The following is a 21,595-nucleotide window of genomic DNA, read 5'->3' as shown; positions in this document are numbered from 1 at the left end:
CTTGTATCATTTAGCCAAAAGAATTTTGAAAATCTGCCATATGCTTACCAGTCTTCCCCGCCCTCACCAACCCTGCTGTCCTTTCCAGACCAGTCTCTTCTGTGTGGGACAGGAAGAGACTGCTTATCAGATGGACAAGCATTGTCTCTCAAGCGGAGGCTATAACCACTGGTGTAAACAGAGACACGTGTAATCTGCAAACGCAGCCAACTCCCTGGATCAAATACTCCAATCAGGAATGCCTCAGTCCCCCAATCTAAGCCCAGTGGCACTGTGGTACAGGAGTTCTGGTGGCAAGCCACTTTAGGTTTCAATTCTGCCCCTCTACTTGGTAGCAATAAGCCTGCATTTCCTCACCTTTAAAGTTCACACACCTACCTTGTTGACCTGGTATATGGTGGTCAGCTCCTTCTCCTGAAGGGTCAGCGGAGCCTCTGCCACTTCACTGAAAATTCACTTGGACATCGAGGAAGGAGTGTTAGCAGAAGATACCTTGGGAAGTAATGTAACCCCTCATGGCAGGGTCTTAGTACATGAAGATGTATGGGCACCCACCAGTGTTGATCAAATTTGTTATGTGCATGGCTTAGAATGTCTTGAAGCTACTCAAGGGCTCTGATGATATTGGATGAATACCATGGACCTACTATGTGGGCAGCCCAGTACACTCTTGTGCAACAGGCCTTAAGGGGAGTGAGGGTAAAGTGCCGTAGCTTCAATGAGCTATGAAACGTTTTCAATCTTTAACTAAATACCTCCCTGAGTTGCAATTTAAACAACATTCAAATTCTATATTCGAGCAGCTGTGACTAACAATCTCTTTTTAAAAATCCAAAACTCAAACAGGCATATAAGTATCATCCATACTGAATCTATTACTTAGGAGATGATTTTACCTTCCAGGAATGATTTTACCACAACCCTTCCTCTTCATTACTAGGAAAGCTATGGCTTTATGCCATGAACACTTAGCATATGTTCAGTCTTGTCATGATCTCTCCAAAGCCAGAAGAGGGCCTAGAAAGAATGTCCCGGTTGTCTCTAATGTTTTCCATTAACAGCAGCAGAGACTGTTGATTTCATACAACATATATTCAGCAGGAATGTTATCATTAAAAGAACAGTTTCATCTTACTACATGCAACTCAGTCTAGCCTTGTGCCCCCAAAATATCACTTTATCTTCCATAATTGCAAATGACTCCAAAGTGTGCATAACTGAAAATGATGGAGAAGAACTGCTTTTATTTCTAATCATTAATAACAATGCAACTTACTGATACTTAACAAATGATGTCAAGTGAGCTGAACTAAGTAAAGCTTACATTTTATTTAGGAAGCACTTAAAATACTTTATGCTTTTATGGTTACATTTTCCACAATAAGCATTAAATACCAAGTACACTCCTCCCCCAACAGTCTGCTCCACCTCCCCACCAAAATCAAACAAACAAACAAAACCCACTTTTCTGTAACAGTCATTTTAAAATCATGAAGACTGTACTCGTTTCTGGCTTCCAAGCCCGTGGTACTGCTACGTGGTGCCAAAAATAAACGGGTTTCAACACTGCTAGATTAAAATTGCTGGCATTTTAAAATCACATCCAAGCTTTTCACAATGCCCTCATTTCTAAGAGAACAAAGGAAAAAGCAAAATGAACAGATTCTTATGTTAAAAAGGAGGGAAAATTTCACTGAAAAGGACATGCAGAAGTGTTAAGGCAATACAGAATTCTATTCGGTGTTCAATAAAAATAAAAGGTTAAGAAGCAATACATCATGCAAATGAAATAATTACAGAAAGCCAGGGATAATCTTGCTAGAATAAAATGATTTTTTTTTTTAAAAGGAGCCAATATTTGCCAACTGAAATATTTAGTCCAACCTAATTGCTCAGTATCTGATTAGGTGCAGGTGTGTGCATATGCATACATGTTTATAAACAACTCATCTACTTTTCCCCAACATGACCCTGAATTCTAAGAGCTAGAGATGGTACTGCAGAGCACAATTTGGCAGAATCCTGTGTACGTGCTAAAAAGAACAATTATAGATCTAAGAAAAAAGGATGGAATTTAGCAAAAATTAAACAGTATGGACAGGATCAAAACTAAAACAATAAATATAAGGAATGGTTCTACAGCACAAGTGACTCACTGCTAGCCTACCATGTATACAGCCAGACTGCTCTGAAGAATTCATACTCAGGTGTGACTACCTTAAACTTAAGTACCCTGATATTCATTATTCAATGTGTGATGTACATTACCTTTGATTTATGCTATACTTAATTACATTCTAATTTCAAATACTCCACTGACATGGGGGGAAAAAGTCATCTCCTGGATATATACTTAATACCTGTCTGTATCATCTTATACACATAAAGCCCATAATATTTCAGTAGTTTGTATAGTGGTTGACTCGTTGAAAAGAACGAGATAGACCTTTGGGAAAAGTGATTTAGATCCTTAACAACTCTAGAAGAAAGCACTAAAAGATTTAGTGCTGGGGAAAAGCAAAGTAAGAAAGTCTATGGTATGTTCCAAATGTCTATCATTGCTAACCATTACCATCACCTCACCTCTGACTTCCCTAATCTGACTAAGCAGTGATCAAATGTCCATAGTCCTGTTACAAATAGGTGTGATCTTGGTATAACACCCAACAAGCTGTCTTCTACCTAACAAGTGTGTAAAACCAAGACACACGCAGAACACAGGATTGTGCTCAATGTTGCATGAGCATCTGGTGCAAAAGTGTGCGTGTGTCTGGGAAGTCCAGGCTAGTGGTTCCCTTTGGTCGACTTCTTCTTCTTCTGCTCCTCTCTCTGCTTCTGCTTCTTCCTCTTGCCACCTTCTTTGAATCCTAAGAAAACATGGCTTGTAAAACACTGTACAGAATAGTAACTGTTTCCCCATTAAGAGGCAAACGTGTTTTCTAAATATTTCCCCATGTTAAAAAAAAAAGCAACAAAACAAAGTCTTGTATCTTCACTTTTATCTTTTCCACATCTAAACCTAAATTAAAACATGAATTGACTTTTCAAATTGCACATCAAAAGCCTTTAAACTATTCAAAGAACTTCAAAACCAGTCTTACTTTCTGTAATGAGAGAACACAACTACTCATTTGAGGAATAGCTTCTTTCATCACCAAGTAGCAAGGTTTAAGAAGCCAACTCTGTTCACTACTAATGAAGTCTTCATTTCAGCCCTCAGACTCTACATCCTTCGTCCTACCTTTAAAATGCACAAAAAACCTCCTTAGCAGCCTAGTCGATGGCAAAGCTGTTTCTACCCCTGCTGGCAGGATTTGAGAGCACCTCACTGGCTTCCTCCATGACTAGCTAGGCCACAGATTCCTCTCTGCAGGCAGAAGCCTCGCTGTGGATTAGGCTCATATCCTATCCACAGGTTCCGCAGGGTTCCACGTGAGAAAGTTTTGCATTTCTTATTCGATGGCTACAACCTTCCATTTTCCCTGTATTATGTGCTTAAAGTCAACAAGTGCATGCCTGACTTATCTGGCTGAAGCCAAGAAAGAAAGATGTATGTGCACACTCACTCTCTGAAGATTCTGTCCAAAGAGCCAGAAATAAAGAACTCTGACCTCAAGTCTACAGCAACTGACTTAGACTTTTTTTTTCTTTTTCCCTCCATCAGTATAGTCTGATGTGAGTGGTGGAGCTGCGCAATCAAGCACAGGAAATCGGCCTATGTTTAATGTGGATAAGGAAAGAACTGGAGCCCAATTTAAATGTCTTGATTGAAACACACATTACAACACCAGGAGAGGGTCACCGAAAGCCTATGATTTAATACACATAGTCCCCACGTCTGCTGAAAAGATCATGTTCAAGCATTCTCAAATTTTTAAATTATAGAGTTACTGTCTTGTAAGAAGATACTTGGAGCATAATCATCTGCTGTCTACTATCCAGGCAGAACTCAGATGAACAGTCTATTATTAGACTTTCCATTAACTAGGAATGACTGTTCATTCACCCCATCTAGGAACTCACCTTACCGTAGAATCTCGATCACTAGGTAGATGGAGATTTCTTGTTTTAATGAGATGGGTTGTGCTTTGTAGGCCCCAATGCATACAGTCAACCTATAACTCAATCACGACATATGTCCCATGCTTGGCTAATGAGCATCATGTTAATAAACAAGGGCACCTGCCTTTGTTACAAGGTGAAAGTCTGCTGAGTATGGTTGACTTGTGTTATGGGACTGCAATGAAATACACACTCAGACCCTTTCATACAGCCCTATTCAGAGCTCTTTACTCAGAAACAACTGCACCACTGTCCGGCTTTGATGGTTACTCCAAGTGCCTCAAATAAACACAAGGCTTCTGGTGGCCTCCCTCAAGGTCTCATGTCATTGGATGAAGATCTACTCCACACTCACTAGTCCCCACCAACCATTCACTACACTTATCTACAAAGTGTGCACATGTGAGGCTGCTACTTTTCTCAGGCTTCCAGGCAATTTTTGTGTCTTAACCACCCTATCAGAACAGCATAATAGGATATATACCCTGTAAAATACTAAACCATTCAGTGCCGTATGTTTAAGAAAGTTGCCTCAAAGTTTTGAAAGGAAAAGAAGACAAATTGCTAAGCTAAGCCAATGCCAATGCAACACAGAATGGTTTAGCTGTGGGCAAAAGCCTACTGAGGGCCCCTGTTCCAAGGCCCCAGCCCCAGGGGGCAATCTGACCTCATCCAGTTAAGTAAGGATTGAACATTAGCACAGTGCTGGCTTAGGAAGGTGGTGGCAGCAACAAGGACCCCTACTTTTATAACCAAGATAAAAGTTGAAAAGCAATGTTCTAAGCTACTTTCTGATCTTAATGTCCCTGGGAAAGGAGAGTATCTTGACTTGAAGCAAGTATCCATGATAGACTGGGGAAAAGTAGCTCTTTTTTGCTTATCCTGTTTTCCTAGTAACTCTTCCAAACCCTATAATACAAAAGCTGGCCCATAAAAACTTTGGATGTTCAAAGGACCCAATTTCTGGTTGTTCACCCCACTCTCTGGAAGCTTCCTGCAACTGATTCTAGTATAGAACCTGGAGCCAAAAAGACTTTGGAAAACGTGGTGATGCCAGGAAACAACAGAAGGGAAGAAAGGTCAAGCAATAACACCCTTCCAGGTAGCAAACACAGAACAATTTTAACCTTGACACTGTGTGACAGGACAGAGACTGGTGCGTGTCCGTGTAATCTGGGCCCTCCATATCCTAGGCCTGGAAGGGACCCTGAGGAACCATCTTCCTGAGTTTTACATGCTTGTCTCGTATGTGACTAAACCACAACAAAAACTACCTACAAAGGCTTCAGGTGCTCAAGCCAAAGCTACTTCCACAGATTAGAAGACCCACCCGGTCATAGTGACCCCACAGGGTTTCTAAGGCTGCAAATCTCTATGGAAACAGACTGCCACATCTTTTACCCAAGGAGCCACTGCTGGTTTCGAACCGCGGGCCTTTCAGTTAGCAGTCTAGTGCCTTAACCACTGTCCCACCAGGGCTCCTTCATTAAAAGATAGTAGATACAAATGGGGGGTGACATCAAGGAAAATCCATGTTTGGTCCCAGATGGGTCTTTAGTGGAGAAAACCTCCAGAATGAATTGCTTCTGTAATTAGTTCCCAAGTTCAGCTCTGAGTCATGCAAGTGAAGGTAAGTGGTTTTCAAAGCAGGGAAGAAGTTTATAAACAATGGCAAGCTAAGGACATTGATGACTCCATTAACATTAACAGTGAATTAAATTAAAAAGCCCTCACGGGTAGTTATTTGGAAACTGAATCGATTATGGGGCTGATGTCAAGAAGTAGGAGGTAAGAAATGGAGATATCAAACCACAGTGGCTTCCTGGCTCTGACTCATCGCAGTGGCAGTTTTTTAAGGTTCCCACACAGGGAGATGAGGGGGCCACTCTTCCTCCCAGCAGACTCAATTACATTTACCTATACAAAAAACAAAACAAAAAGAAACCGGAAAAATCCGACTAACATACCACTAACTGATTGATCTGTGACTCCATTTACTTTCCTGAGGCTCAGGAAGTCAATCTAAGACGAAGTAAGAAAATTAAACTGCTTTCTACCTACACTCCCTGCATCGACCTTGGGACCAAGATGTATGACATGCCAGTCATTTTACTCAGCTGTCACATTCAAACTCAATGATCACCACGGGGTGGGAAAGCTTGGTGACAGGAGCAAACAGACCAGAAAATGGTCCCGAAAAACCCTCTCCTGGAAAACTGACGAGGGAAATGGGGGCAGAACTGAAGGTGGGGAGACCTCCTGGGGGAGGCGAGGGCCTTGGGCAGCAGCAGGGATGTTCTTCTCCATGACAAGGAGAGACTGGACCATAGAACATCCATCTTTAGGGGACTCTGGCCTCCACTCGAGCACATGCACCCCCTTTCTCCTGTCATAAAATCCTGACATTTGATGGACGGGACCTCAGAGCCCCTTCGGTGTATAGTTCTGGAATATGAGGGCCAGAGACCAAAGTAATTTACCAGAGAGCACCTATCAAGAAAATTGGATTTTAGCGCAGTCCACCCAGGACACCACCTGACGGCCACGACATAGAGAAGCTGAGGAGTTAATTCCTCAGTATGTTTTTTTATTATTATGCTACTTCTCATAGAAGGTATTTTGAATTTTAAGACCACAGAAAATAACTTCAGACAAACTAAAGGATTTTCAGCACAAATGACAAAATTTCAGGGCCTATGAACTGGTGCACACTTGACAGCCACAGCTGAACAAGCCTATCCAAGAGGTGCCCGGTCTACGGGAATGGCAGGTGTGCCTGTCGTTAACCCCGCCCCAGCTACACACAGGCACACAGACCAATAGGCTGGAAGGAAGACATGAAATGTTCTGGATGTTCTCCTGAGCATCCTGGATGTTCACCATTTGTTTAAGTGGACCCTTAAACTTACCAGGCACCACTCAAAATAGACTCAGGCAAGAAAGATGCAGACTTTAAATTATCCCTTTCCATTAAGGTTTTTGGCTTTTGTTTTTTTCTTTCTTTCAAAGAATTAACTATTTCACATAGCTTTAGTACACATAGCAACACCTTGATCAAGTACCTCTTTAAAAAAAAAAAAATACCACCAAACCCATTGCCACTGAATCATTTCCAACTCATAGCGACCCTACAGGACAGAGCAGAACTGCTCCATAGGGTTTCCCAGGAGCAGCTCGTAGATTTGAACTGCCGACCTTTTGATAAGCAGCTGAGCTCTTAACCACTATGCCACCAGGGTTCCCAAGTACCTCTAAGTGACCAGAATTCTCTTGTCACTATGGAAGTAAACGCTTGGAGTTGAACTGAGAAAAAGAAGTTTTAATTTATCTCTAGGGCCCACTCTGTATTTAGTTGGCAAAGGCCCTTCAAAATCTTATAAAAAACAAAAACTAAAGAAAAAAACCAGAAGTTTAACAGAAACATCTCTGTTCTTGTCTAATTCAAACACACTCAATATATAAATTGTATTTTTAGTAAAGGTCTCAAATTGAAAGGAATGAAATGAAGATAAGCTTAATTATCTGGGTAAATGGAAGAGACCAAGAATATAAGTACTCTAAAAGAGATAAACCTGAGTTGTCTTTTGGTTTAAAACTGATTCTCCAATTCCTACTGTATACCTGACCTCTGTAGCTAATTAACATATACCAATTCCTTAACTACACACTCCAAAGGAAGGGGCTCCTTAACCAAGCAAGTCTGGGGCATCCTAGTCACAGAAAGAAAGCTAGGTGGCGAAATGCAAAGTAAGTGATTGACAGCGTAGGAATTAACTGTAAGGAGACGTGGCCACAGAAAAGAGTGCCAGAAACAGCCAGCGCACAATGCAAGCTTTCCTTTCCTCAAACCAGGTCTTTCTGGAAACTCTGCCTTAACACACAGCTCATGCCACAGTATGTCCTCGTAAACCTTGAGGTGCATTAAGTTCAAAACCAAAGCATATCTGATTTCCTGCCCAAAGATATGGTTATTTTGTATACCTAATATTCAGCAAAACCAACCCTAAGCAAGGTCCCCAGCCCGAAACAAAGGAATATGTGCTTAATAAAAAAAAAAAAAAATCATCCTTTCTGATGTTAAGGTATTTTTAATTTCAAAATTAGTAAGATATATTGGTGAAGGTTGCACAACATGATCAATGTAACTAGTCGCACTGAATTGTACATGTAAAAAACGTTGCATTGGCAATTTTAACACAATTGAAAAAATAGTAAGATAGTAGTGTTGTGGTTATGATTCAAAATGCATCCTTATCTTTAGAAGCAAATATCCCAGTATTACAGATAAAATGACATGTTGTCTGGAATTTCCTTCAAAATAATATGAAGTTGGGGGCATTGAGTTAAGAGTGCAAATAAAACAGGACTGATCAAGAGCTGGTAATTGTTAAGTGGGTGGTGGGCACATGGGTCCATTACTTTAGTATATTATTATGTAGTAGAATTACTTTGGTATATAATTAAAAATTTTTTAAATTTAAGTTAAAAAGGGGAAAAAAAAAATCATTCTTTCACCTGAACTTCTTGTTGTTGTTGTTAGTTGCCATGGAGTAGATTCTGACTTATGGAACCTCATGTGTGCAGAGTAAAACTATAGGGTTTACAAGTCTGTGAACTTTTAGAAGCAGATTGCCAAGCCTGTCTTCTAAGGCACCTCTGGGTAGGTTTGAACTGCCAACATTTTGTCTAGCAGTCGAGCGCTTAAACATGTGCGCCACCCAGGGAAATAACGCACAGAGATGGCTCTGTCCACTGCCTCCTTCTCACTTGTCCAGAATTTATTAAACAGTGATTAGACCTTCACTAGAACTGTTAAAGTTTACTTCATACTTATTTTAACAAAGTTCTCACACCAATGACTGTCTTTTTAAGGGCCTTCAGAGAAACATACTTCTAAAAAACTGCTGAAAACTCTTAACAAAGAAATAGTATATAAAGACATAAATTAGTTTCATTAAAAAGACAAACTTCAAGCGCTCAAAAGCTAAACTCAGGGTTAAACACCAATCATTAGTTCCCTGAGTTCCATGCTGTGTTTAGAAAAAGAGAAACATTCTACAGCATTCCTGGGTAAGTTGTGCTTTCTTCAAATTTAAAAAAAAAAAAGTTAAAGGATCAATTTCATTCTTTCATTCATGAATTTTTTCATGTTGAATAATTTTATTCTCCTTTTTAATGCCTTTTTAATGGTTACATGTTTTTGATGGACCTACAATATGTGTAGAATTCATAAATGAAAAATATTGTAATCCTTTTTCCAAATTTTACTTCATGATTTTCTGGTTTCAAGTGACACCCAATATGCAATACAATTGCCTCCACCCTCTAAAATAAAACATAGCAAGTTTTAAAGAAGGTTAGTAATTTAATGTAATAGCACATTCAACAAAATGGCAGATACCAGCAAGTCAAATCTGCATTACATTTTCATTCCACCACCAAGTTACCTGAACAATAAACTCGCTCTAGCTGAAAATAAAATTACCACTCACTTTTATCTCGGACAGCAAATATGCGACATTCTCACATAAGCAATGTAGTCAATATTGTTAAGTAGTGCACTTTAAGTGAGAGCTAATTTTTAGCCAGAAAAATCACTTCTAGAAACTACCAGGACAGTGTGTGTCCATACCTCATTATAACTCAACAAGCAGAAAGGAGCTTCATGAGTGCTGACGTCAGACAGAGCCCTCTTACAGTCTGGTGATTGGTCTGATGGGTGAAGCACGGCTACCCAACACTTCTGGGGTAACTAAGTTCCCTACTACATCTTTCTTTTTAAGAAAAATTATCCAAAACTTGGAAATAAGGCAAAAAGATTATTGCATGACCTTTCAAGGTCACACTAGAGCAGAGAAAAGCCTGCCTACGGGTCATCTAAGGCTAGGGTGATCAACCATACCTGTTTTCCATGACAGGGGGATTTCAGCAAAGTCTCAGTATGAGTCTCCAAGAGGGAATGGAACTTTGTTCAACCTATTCTTTACTATCAATTAGCACCCAGATGGGAAGTTGGATTAATAAGGTATGAATGATTTTTGTGTGGTAAAAGATAACCTCAAAGGTTATGTATGGTATTATTGCTCTGTGAGGCATTAATCAGTTTAAAGTATGTAATCTTGCAATTTTACCCAACATTTTTTTTCCTACTCTTTTATCAGTTTCTTGAATCTTCCTTTGAAGTAGCTTTGTCATTCTCAGTGAGTTAAATAGAAACCTTTGACTCATACTCACTATATGTCTGTATGAAAATTATGTTTCTAACTTGATGCTTTTACCTTAACACTCTCTTCAAGGCCTCACAACATGATTGAGAAAAGGAAACAAACACCAAAAAAGAGAGACCGCCTCCAGTTGCATGGAGAAGGACTAAAGATCCAGGAATACAAGGTGAACGTCAACCGTACCTACAGCCAAGTGAAGAGTCTGGGAAAAATAAGTGCATTACTCGGCTTTTGTGTATAAGGATTTGAGTTGGGATTCCCAAGTTAACTAGTTTTCCCTACTTGAAAAAAATATGTAGTAAGCGACCAGGTGAAAAAAAAAATGACAAAACAACTAGCTTTGAGGGGGAATGATTCCTTTTTCTGTTGTCATTACTAATGCCTACTTTCCCCAAATCCCCAGCTGTGGCAGCAAGTCTCCTTCATTCAACAGGCACAGGCTTTGGGAATCTATACAGATAAGTGCCTACAGCTGAGAAGCCCGTGCCCACTTTTGAAATAACCCTATGCCCTTTGCAGCCCTGTCTGCTTGTAATGTTTACTCTTACTGTTCCAGTAGGCTTCCTAGACATTTAAACAAGGCTGATCCAGGCAGGCCAGTACCTGCACACCCTCTTTTGGGGCAGGAGAAATTATGACATAGTATGCCAGGTTACAGTGCCCTTCCAAACTAAATGGACTCAGCCTTTTAAATAAAGACTCAAATGGCATTTGTTCAAGGACACTAAATCTACCACCCTGCTCTATCCTTTTCCTTGCTAAGACCCCTTAATATAGCATCACCTCTTCCCCAACCCACCCTCAAACCACTCAGTACCCAGAGCCGACAATCACTCCTGGGAAAACTTCCTCAAGCCCATTTAGTGCAGAAGGAAATTCACTCTGCATTCACACACACCTCTATTGCTCATTCAGTTACACAGGAAAAGGCTACTGTCTCCAAATCATCCGTCTGTTTTCGCTGCCACATCTCCACCAGAGAGCCCAGCGGTATCTGCAGCAGCACTGCAGGTGGCTGCCTGTCCGCCATCGGAAAACAACACACCTTCAGGTGGGGACAATGTGCAGCACAGCAGACCACTGCAATTACTGATTTTCCAATAAAAAGTCCCAGGAGAAGAAACAAACCCTCATTCTTTTAATTTTCTGCTTAGACAATACCGTTTTGCCCTAAATCCACAGAATTAACCTCATTACGTATACCTAAAAGTAAGCATCAAGTATCAACACGTTTCTCCAAACATAATCTGATATGGCCAACTATGCTACTTAAAGCAATGGGAATGGGTACTTCAAACTAATGAATAATTCCAGAAAAATTTATATTTGGCTTTAGAGCTCAGTCATGTTCAAACCTAAATGCACAGTGACACCCTAAAAGATAATCCAGCATTGACTATGGAGAAATCACTGCACAGGCTCTGTAAGAAATCGAGAGTCCAGCACCTGGAAGAGGGCAGAGCCCAGGCTGTAGATACATGGGGTCATCAGCACCTGCCAGAGCTGGAAGGAGACTCAAGGTTTAAACTTCATTTATGCTTCGACTGCATAGTGCATCGGCACAAATCAAACTTTTTCAATCAGATCTGACTCTGGTTTTTTGCTCTGTTTTGAATCAAACACAAATGAAGGCACAAGAAAATAAAATTGAACACCTAAGGGTGGGAAGGGTAGAAAACAAATACAAATCATTTTGACACTGAGATTCCACAAACTGTCCATTAGTTATGTATAAGCTTTCTACTGATAGCCTAGTCCCAGGCTACATCTTACGAAGAATCCTTGTCCACTTGCATGCACTCTCTTAGATAAGTCGTCAAGAGGTGGTGATTGGCAGGGACAGATTACTCAGTAAGGTAGGCAGGCATGGGCTTACCTGTGCTTACTTACTAATCTGCAGTGCACAACTTCACCTGTTTTTCATCCTCTGCCCATGACTGGCCTCTGGGGCATGTGTCAGGGGTAAGTTACAGTGATCTTAAGCACTAAATTGAAAGTTATAAAATGCAGAATCTGGGAGCATTTAAGGTAAAATCAGCACCTTTGCCCAGGACAACAATACAGTTCATACACAAAGAAGACTGTGACCCTATTTTAATTGTGGGGGAAGCTTTGAGCCACTGAGGTTAAAGATTACTTCAAGGATATCCTGGAGATGGGTGAGCAAGAGCATACAAACTTCCTACCCAGTCTTGTTCTAACCAGCCTTTGACCTGCTCTTCCCCCACAACATCCCCCCGATCTCACCCTGCTCAGGTCAGAACACAACAGCACAGGGATGCTTTCTGTCCTCTTTTTCCTTGTGAATTAAGGGAAGTATCACTTTTTGTATGCTCCACGTTAGTTTCCCTTTGCACACCTGCTGAAAAAACGGAGGGATCCCAGCTGCTGGTGACCCGAGGTCTATCTTGCTCATCATCGTCCTCACAAATATAGTGAGAGCCATGTTTGGGTAAGGTGGCAGGTCTGTGAGACTTCAGCGAGCGGACACCAGCTGGCTGAGAGGGCAGGGCATTTTGTCCTCTTCGCCTGCATTCTTCTGCAAAGGCGTCTTCGTCTGCCACACCTGAAAGCATAGAATTCAAGAGGGGAACGTGAGCTTGGAATTTTGGCAAACAGCTGTCACTCCACTCAAAAGCAACAAACTTGTACTTCTCTGGTTTTGAAGCTAAAAGGTAATCACACGTTCCTAGATAATCACCATCATCTACTATAGCAACCGTATTTCTGGAGCAGAAGGAAAAAAATGATCTCATTTTATCAATTGCATTATCAGGACCTGTACTTAGCCTTCCAGAAGGAAAAGAGGAAAAAATCGTATGAAAGTCAAATGTATCTCTGCTACAGAAATAAGCAGCTCACCCACCCCACCCCTTATGGCACATTAGTGATTTAAATAAGCACAATTGACATATATCTTTTTCTAGTGATTATATACTATCAAAATCATTGTCAGGGGCTGGCAATGCTTGACAAATTCATTGTGAAAAATCAATGCTTGACAAATTCACTGTGAAAAATCAATCTAATGGTACCATCCTGGAAAAAAAAGGCATTGGATCCAGTCTGTGGTTTTATTTTCATGCAGCTTTAATTCTAGAATCTGTGCACATTCACTAGCACAAGATATTACATCTCCATCAAACATAAAAATACGTATGTTTTAATAGAGGTGGTGACCTATTAAAAATAAAACTACTGCAAGATTTGTATATATCAAGCTATCCTACCAAATTATAGTACCTGTTTCCCAACCCATTCCTAGCAGACATACTGTAAGTTCTCAGCTAAGCAGGCTTATGCACTTGTAATCCACAGTATCACATACGCATTTCAAGATATACTTATTTCTGGTTGTTATTAAATTTGCATTTCTAGTAATCTTTTGAAAAATAGAAAAAAGCTTTGGACATTGAGTGGATACTAGGAATAAAATAAATGGTAATATTTACTGAATGATTTCAACTTTTATTCTCTGGAAGTCTCTGATTGGCAGTCACATCATGGATATAGAAGAAAAAAAGCACTGTTATAACTCCAACATTAAAATTGTAAACTATCCATCTGATATGAAGAGTAAAACCAAAAGGGGCAGAATTCTTTACACCTCTTAAAAATTCTGCTCCTTAGGAGCAAAAAAGGAAATGCCTGTTTATCTTCTAATGCGCAATCGTCATCAAATACCTTTAAATACCAGATGATTACACCTAGAGCTTAATATTCTGAGCCCTAACAAAGTCATCTGTCTTGGAAGAACAGCCAGAACACTCCTTAGAAGCAGGGATGGAGAGACTTCGTCTCACTTACTTTGGACATGTTATCAGGAGGGCCCTGTCCCTGGGGAAGAACATCATGCTTGCTATAGTAAAGGGTCAGCAAAAAGGGGAAGACCCTCAGTGAGATGGACTGCCACAGTGGCTCAACAATGGGCTCAAACATAGCAACGATTGTGAGGATGGCACAGGACCAGGCAGTGTTTTGTTCTGCTGTACATGAGGTCCCTATGAGTCGGAAGTGACTCGACAGCACTTCACAAGAAGAAAGTGATCTGGACAGTCACTGAGGCAGAGAACCACCCCACAGCATTCTCAGTCTTGCACAGTACAGAGTTTCTCCCCAACCACCACACAAAGGAGTATCTGCTGATTTAAATACTTCTGAAATGAAATGTCGTAAGAAATAAATGTTAATGTTTTAAATTATAACTTTTTGTACACCAGTGATTAGACTCTGATGTCAGGTACCATGCTGGGAAAATAGGGCTTGCCCTCATAAGGCCTAGCTTAAACTAAATCTTTAGCATTATTAAGCTACACCTCATCAATACAGTAATTTTTGAACTGAAAGGATTGGTCCCCAAGTGAAAACTCACTCTCATTGTCTCAAGGAGAAGCACTGGCCAGTGGTGATCATGACAGGGATGGTAAGCAAAAAAGAGATCTTTCCTAGAAATTCATTTCTGAGAAATACTAAGACTCCATATAACGCATATTCTGGGGCTTAGAGGTTTTCCAAATTAGAGGTTTGAGGGTTAGAGATTTTCCAAATTAAGTCTCAAGTTGGTCAGAGGAGGGTGTTAAGTCTAATAAAAACTCTGAATGCCCTACAGCACTGAGCACAGCAGGTGCTCAATATACTGTTCAACTGTTTTCTAGAATTCAGACACTGCAACATTGAAGAAAAAGACTCAATTAGCAGATCTCAAATTTTCATCTTTTATACCAATCATACCTCCCTACCATTTGAACATAAAAAGGAACAATTGTTATTTTGGGAGCCATTTAAAAAAATAACTACAAATTATTTTCAGCATTGCCAGCAGATCATACAAGCTGGGAGGAAGTGACTGGTAACCCGATACACGATATTCACAAATGTCACTATGGTCCATACCATGTTTTTGATATCTCATGCCACAAGTCCCCCCGCAAACCCCCTTGAGAAGCCCTGGCAAGGCATACTGCACCAAGAGAATAGCAACTCACTGCATTTGTCTCAAAATCAAATCTAATTATTGAGCTGAGAGGAAGCCGAAGCACTAGACCCGACTGTCTTTTTGGTCTTGGGTAAGTACTTCACTCACGGACTGTTTCCTCACCTGTAAAATAAGCAAGTTGGTCTGGGTGATTTCTAAGACTCTTACAGATCTACAATTCTCTGACTTTGTTGAGTAAAGGAAAACAAACCAATAAGCAAAATCAACAGGTATCACACGTTTGAACACAGGCATCAAAAACCCATAAATAGAGCACTACTGAATATCCTTGTCGGCAGGAGGGAAAATGCTTAAAAGAAGATCAAAAAGGTTTCCTGGGGAAAGTCCAATTCCAAGTCAAAAGCTGTGATAGCAATTAGAAGGCAGTTTCACCTCACCAGGGGCTTCTGTGAAATGCAATACCCTGCATTAAGCATTAGAGTAAATAAAACACAAGTATGTTGCCAACTACTTGGAGCCACTGGAGGGAGTGAGATCCATGGTGTAATGAAAATTACTGTTACAAGGCTCTTAAAGCTGACCATTTGGGATTTCACTTCAAAAGCATACCAGGAAACTGAAAGGGGGGAGAAAGTGGGAAGGAAGTATTGGCCATGAGGTGTGCTCACCTGGCTGCATCCTGTGATTCATGTGTTCCCCCTGGTGATGAGTCACAGCCCCGTCACTAGGCACCCTATGGGTGGCAAACAAAGTCACCCCAGAAACCAAGGAGAAATGCTTTTAGCATTAATATTACCCAAGGCATATGATCAGCTTCTTTCCATCTTGGAAGGAAAAAGAAATTGGATCCTATGTAAATAAAAACAGGAAACTTAGAACACGGACTAAAAATATTCAGATTCCTTGGGTTCAAAGCTATGAAGGTCTACTAGGCCATCCCCTGCCTCTAGGTTAGAAGGGCACCTAAAAATTGTGATGCAATTTTTAAAAATTACACTTTGCCAAGTAAAGTGTAATATTTAAGAAAAAAACATTTGTAAAGCTTTAGGTACGTGACACATTGAGTACTAAATTCAGTATTTTTAAAATCCATTTTGGTTTTGTAAGTAGTGATGCCCTTCAATTCAAGTGGAGGTGTGAGGATTACAATCTTATGACTGATATGCTGAAGAGCTGGAGTCAGCCCTCTTCACCTCATTGCACTTACCTCATTAGCAGCCATGCAGCATCAAATATTTCAAGTAAACTCAGAATCAAGCCTTTCCCTACCAGTCATTCAGTTATATTCCACGAGAAAAGAGGTGGTATGTTCCCGGCTCATTCTGCTTTTGGGAAACTCAACCTGAATGACAACTATTTGTCATTCATAATTCTGCACACACAGCTGCAGCTAAAAATGAGACTTACCTCCCTTGCTTTAATAAAAACTTATCTGAACAGATAATCAGTGGTTTTTGATTGTTTTCCTCGTTTCCAGTGTATGGAAAGCCTGTCATCTTCTCTATTATTGGTCTTTGGTGGAGTTAGTTTACAAGTTAAAACAATACCGATGGACAAACATTTTCAAAGTTTCTTGCATCTCAAGAGTCTGGCTGGGTCCACCTGGGGCTAGGCAAGCCATAATCTGGATGAGAAAAGTCAGGCTTTGGACGTGGCTTCTATCATCACAGGTTGTATTAAGTAAGCTACCTATTTTTCCCATGCCTTCTATGTACAGAAACAAATTGGCTTTCAGAATTCTTTTGTAAGCATTGTGTTTACTGTTTAGAAAATAAAATACTAAGATGTTAAACTTGATATTTTGAAACCAAATATACAAATGCAGCAAATATACGCGTTCAATGTTTAAGGTTAACTTTTTTGTTATCTCCCCAAACCAGACAGAGACCTGTTTTGCACGAAGGCACTGTGTTTCTTATGATACACTCGGCATGAAGAAGGTATTCAAATGGCTGGAGAGATTCCTTAATTTTAGAATACAGGGTAACCATGGAGCAAGATATAAAGTTTGTCTCTAAAGGGGGAAGAGCCAAAGGCCTTAGATCATCCCAGTCATTTAAGGATATACTATCATTAAGTAGTACTGCAATTTTTACCTGTAAGTGCTATCATTAAAGCCCCAACTCACCTCTTCCTTACCTATTATTGCTCAATGGAAAGCTCTAAGGCTAGCTAATTTAATAGGTCTCTGAATGCTTACCTGTGTTGCTTCTCTTACCAGGAAAGTTTTCCTTCCCCATTCCTCTTATCCTATGCAAATCCTATTCAACATTCAAGTTGCAGGTCTCACCTCTGGGAAGCCAGAAGTCCTTCCTCTCAACTCCTACTGCACTACACCTGTTCTCTAGTTTAGTCTCCACAGTAAACCCTTTTTGAAACAAGTGGTAGGAACACATATAATTTAGCACCTAACTCTTCCATAACTTTTCACTGTATCTTACTTACCCAAGTAGACTGCTCCTTAAGGAGGGCAAATATAATCTCTATGCATCACCCCAACCCTAACCCACCATCACCACCACGTCATTTTTATAAGTTCCTTTGGACTTGCCATTCCTTGCCCAAAGTCAATAATTCTCATGTTTTGAAGATGGGCATATTTTATTCAAGGACAATCAAGTCATTGATCCTATACAAGATTCCCCATAAAACTTTAGTATCTGAAGTACCATGAAAGGTGATTTGGGGAAAGGAAATAAAGGTGGAAAATGAGAACCAATGATTAAATGATTTCCTTATCCAAATTCTCATTGGACATTTTCTGGAAAGAATCACTCAGCTTCCATTCATTCAAGCTCTCCTTTTGGACATACTAAATGCACAGCACACTACTACCAGGTGCGAACAGCTATTTAGAAAAGAGGCGGCCACAATTCCCAAAACTGGTATCTAGCTGTTGGTGACACAAACATACTACTTGTTTGTTTGTTTGTTTTTAAAAACAACATCTCTGAAGAAAGGAATACCACTGTTTTAAGAAGGATAACATCAAGATCAACTGCAATCATTTCAACTGTTGGGACCACGAGCACTGGCCACTCCTTCCCAACAGCAGCAGCTCTGCCTCAGCTGCCTTTGAGGTGCTGGCAGTCTTTGGTTCGCTAAAATTTCAAGACCAGTCAATACCCACTGCTCCTAAGTTTTCACTTGCTAAACGCAGGAATGAAATTAGACAGCCTCCTACAACTTCTGAGCAAGAGAAATGAGAAGAAAAGGGTAAATGGGTAAGAAGAGTAGTGATATTACTCTCCTTAGAGGCACGTGGACAAAACAGGGAGAGTTGTGAAAATGTCCCAGAACAAATACCATCTAATGACCTTTCTTACTCTAACAATGTTTCCCTGCCTCTGGATTTCTGTCCCCAGATCCAAGTGACATCTAACAGCTAGCTTCTGTCAGGTCTCAATCTTGGCTACACACTGGAATCACCAAGGTAAGAAGCTTTAGAAATACTGATGGCCGAGGTACTGCTGCAGGTTTCTGATTTAACTGGTTTAGGATGCAACCTGGCATGGAGACTTTGTAAAAGTCATCAGGTGACTGTGATGTGCACCCCAAGTTATGAACCACTGTGCCAGGTACACCTGTTAGGGCTTCATTAAGGCAGTTTTAAATGTCTCAAACCCAAAGACTCAGCCAGGGAAGCAATGCAAAGTCAAAGCAGGGCTGGCTCTATGCCTTTGAGGCAGACAGCACCACAGAGAAGGCACACATATAGGACAAGGAATAACACGAAATTAATTTTGAAGCCCCCACAGAAAGTAACCTGGGATATTACTAGACTACATTTATACTGGCCTACTTTCCTCTAACTCACCACGGTGACGGAAGGAGTGGGGCTGCTTATACTAGAAAATAAATCTCAAAGGGTACGAGAATTCACTAGACAGGATCTCCCATATGCTGGGCCAGGATTTGAAAAAAAAAAAAAACAGCCCTTATACAAACCCTGGAATGAGACCTGTGGGCAAAATTGACTTTAAAGAATTCACTGAGCTTATCAAATTATCCCAGAGAAATAAACAAACTGCAGAAATGATCTGAGGGCTCCAAGGAGCTCACAAAACTGCTCTCAAAAAGCATGCTTTAATTTATGCAAATTTCACACACCTCTCCACAATACACCCGTCTGTTTCACAATTCTCCCCACCACACTTTCTGTTTTTACCCTATGGCTTCCAGTGTGCCTGAAGTCCTAGACACTTGGTGTTTTGTATGATCTGTAGGCCATGCATGGCTAGGTCTGCTGATGACCCAAATGCATCTGCCTCATGAGCTAGACAGACTAATGCTTGAGTCCCTAGGATTTAGTTTGTCCTCTTGGGTTGAGGAAGGTTTCAAAACCACGTAAAGGTATAGGTAAACTGTACCATTTGACATTTAAACAAATAACCATTAGACTACACCTTTCAAAAACAATGTGTAAAAGGATAAAAATCACTAATTCCTACCCCTACAAATGCAAATGGTGTCTTAATAAGCTTAGAAAACTGAGACACTGGGTTACAACACTTCTTCGCTCTGTTCTTCTGCTCCCTTATCCCCTTCCTACCCTAGCGTCCAGTAACACACCGTGAAGTTTAGAATGGAAATCTACTACTAAACTGCAAACCCTGAAGCAGCAGAATCCAATCAGTTGCTGTCACCATGTCCAACTCTGAGCTTGGCCAGGACCCCCGCAAAGCAACACCAGCCTTTCCCTTGATTCTCTAGCAGCAAGAACAGGCTAGTAAGAATTCAGACACTGTCAAATACCATTTTCCCCTAAGCAGTCTTATTAACTAAAAAAAAAAAAAAAATTCTGGTTCCTAATTTGGTTAGCACCGTAACACAAAGTAGACCAAAAGACTGATGACAAAAGGGGGATGGGAAGCTCTTTAAGTTCCTAAAATGCTGATTTCCAGCAGAGGGGAACAGTACATATTAAATAAACTAAAAATTGCTTTCTTTGGCAAGAAATTCTTGTACTAAGGATAATGAGCTGCTCTGAACCAAGACAACATACCTGTTTATTCTACCCAAGCAAAAATTATTTGGCCAAAAAGTAACTTACTTCAACTAGGCAACCATATACTGAGCATTAAAAAAAATCACAATCTGAGCATTTTAAAAATCACAATCAACAACATCCACTTTAGGTCACCTGTTAGTGAAGAAATGGACTGAAGATTCTGCTTCCTTCAAGACATTTTAAAATGAGACCTCGTTCCTAATGACACAAATCCTATGAGTTGGTTTACTGAGGACTAGCTTCTTGCCTCATTACGTTCAACACTCTCAGAATGCTACGTATGCTTTCCATACCTCTTTTCATAAAGGTGGGGCTTCTGAAGAGTTGCCTATTCTCTAAACTAAAATGGATGGTATGTACTACCTATCAATAACATCTGGTTTAACTGCCAAGTATCATTGGCTTATTTTCTTCAGAAATTAAAAGTACACATTAACACTTCCACCAAGTGAAAACTGGCCTATGTTACAAGCAATTTTAAACAAGCTAAGTGTAATAGTAAGGGAGGGGGTACATAAGTCATACAGGATTGAACGAGAAATATCAAAAGTAGACAGTACCGAGAATGTAGAAGAACGCAACCACCAGAGACCACTAATAGCAACGGTGACATTGCAGCCCTGACCTCAGCAGGTACGTGGCACTGCCTGCCTCAGGCTGGTAGTGACAAACAGAGGTAGCTGTACTGTGGAACCACACTGCCTAACAACAGTCAGCAGCAAGAATCAGAGAAAGTCCTGTATTTCTTTGAGCTTTCACTTTCCTTATCTTTAAAATGACAAAAAAATCTAGCTAACCAGGATGAATGTTACAATGTACATTAAAGCAGTTTAAAAGAATGAAAGTCTCATTTAAGAAGAAAATGTTGCTATGGATTATCACAGCAACCTGAGATTGTAAGATCTCAATATTTTCTTTTTAAAGACTAAGGAACCCATGAATACACAGCCCACAATTACAAAGCCAATCATTTTGAGTACAGATTTGACCTCCAAGTCTTCAAAGTCTCTCTGACATACCCTTCTTCTATGAGCCCATATTCAGGAAGATAAGCATTTTGCATCATTCCTTGTAGAAAGAAAGGCTTGGATTGAGTCTAAACCCAACCTTTCTTATATAGGAGAATCTGTTTGGAAGATGGTGGGCAAGTTACAAGAGAGACCAGGTGCTGACTAGTGACTAATCTGTGGGACTGGGGAAGAGGAGGGAAGATGGGTCATTCATTTCTCCAAGGAAAGACATTCCCGGCTTATTTCTGGATAAACCAAGTGAAAAGTAATATGGAAGCTAATGGAAGGATAAAGTTAATATTTCCAAACATGGACAATATATTCATTTTCACAAATGTGCTATATGAACTAT

At 40.3% G+C, this 21,595-nt stretch overlaps 1 protein-coding gene across 2 annotated transcripts in view; it reads right to left on the bottom strand.

Annotated features, from left to right (window-relative positions):
- Positions 1 to 1,823: 1,823 nt before the first annotated feature.
- Positions 1,824 to 21,595, bottom strand: part of DNAJB6 (DnaJ heat shock protein family (Hsp40) member B6) — a 107,833-nt gene continuing 88,061 nt past the window's right edge. The window contains exons 9-10 of one of the 2 annotated variants that reach the window (XM_004372763.2): positions 12,646 to 12,852; positions 1,824 to 2,867 (exon numbers count right to left, since the gene is read on the bottom strand). In XM_004372763.2, coding sequence (XP_004372820.1) covers positions 2,785 to 2,867; positions 12,646 to 12,852 — 290 coding nt within the window. In that variant the 3' untranslated portion in view covers positions 1,824 to 2,784. Of the gene's footprint in view, positions 2,868 to 7,291; positions 12,853 to 21,595 lie in introns of those variants that run through there. The other variant, XM_023727981.1, reaches the window with a different exon arrangement.

The sequence above is a fragment of the Trichechus manatus genome, unplaced genomic scaffold (genome assembly GCF_000243295.1).
Source record: "Trichechus manatus latirostris isolate Lorelei unplaced genomic scaffold, TriManLat1.0 scaffold00020, whole genome shotgun sequence".
Classification (NCBI taxonomy): domain Eukaryota; kingdom Metazoa; phylum Chordata; class Mammalia; order Sirenia; family Trichechidae; genus Trichechus; species Trichechus manatus.
Note: the sequence above shows the minus strand (reverse complement) of the source record. Positions and strands in the feature narration are given on the sequence as shown.